General features: G+C 36.8%; 1 protein-coding gene across 1 annotated transcript in view; it reads left to right on the forward strand.

Annotated features, from left to right (window-relative positions):
- The first annotated feature begins 556 nt into the window (after positions 1-556).
- Positions 557-744, forward strand: part of LOC107576428 (long-chain specific acyl-CoA dehydrogenase, mitochondrial-like) — a 6,398-nt gene continuing 6,210 nt past the window's right edge. Inside the window, exon 1 of the mRNA XM_016262606.1 lies at positions 557-672. Coding sequence (XP_016118092.1) covers positions 557-672 — 116 coding nt within the window. The remainder of the gene's footprint in view (positions 673-744) is intronic.

Here is a 744-nt window from a genome sequence, read left to right on the forward strand (position 1 = left end):
CCCCCCCCCCCCCCCCCCCCCCCACACATTATGTATTTGCAATAGAAGATATTTTTCAATATTACCAATTTAATCATCAATGTTGAATTTATATTATCATAATGACAAATAAAGAGGGCAGCTATATGTAAAATTATGGGAAAGTTTGGTGGTTTGGTTGTAACATCACACCCTGAATGGTTCAAAATAACAAACAAAAAGGATTAATCAGGGTTAATATGTGCATTTTCAAATTACTCTGGTGTTCCTCGCATTCAAAGTAAATGTTTTTCAGAATGCTAATTAATGCACCTTTTTGAGGAATACTACACAAAAAAGTACAATGTTATTATGCTTTTCTGTTTATGGACAGTTGTTTTCTTTTGTAGTACCTTGGAGTACCACATAAATGAATATATTATTAAACAAGATGATATATCAATGGTAATACTATATTTAGAATATTTAAAGAGCTTTATAGCAAAGTCTATTTTAATGGGTTAATTTGATTCCTAGAATGCAGCATGCGCAGGTCCAGCATGGGGAAACAACAGCACCTTTTCGACCTGAAACACCCATGGCCAAGACACTGATGGACATCGGCACCAGACGGATCTTCTCAGAGGAGCATGACCTGTTCCGTCAAAATGTGCGGCGGTTCTTTCAGGAGGAAGTTGTTCCACATCACGCTCAGTAAGTCACCAGTGTGGTTCATTGCTCTCTCATCCTGAATATGATATTATAGATACAGAATGAAAATGTGTC

Source organism: Sinocyclocheilus grahami, unplaced genomic scaffold (assembly GCF_001515645.1).
Source record: "Sinocyclocheilus grahami isolate Dianchi unplaced genomic scaffold, SAMN03320097.WGS_v1.1 scaffold3675.1, whole genome shotgun sequence".
Lineage (NCBI taxonomy): Eukaryota > Metazoa > Chordata > Actinopteri > Cypriniformes > Cyprinidae > Sinocyclocheilus > Sinocyclocheilus grahami.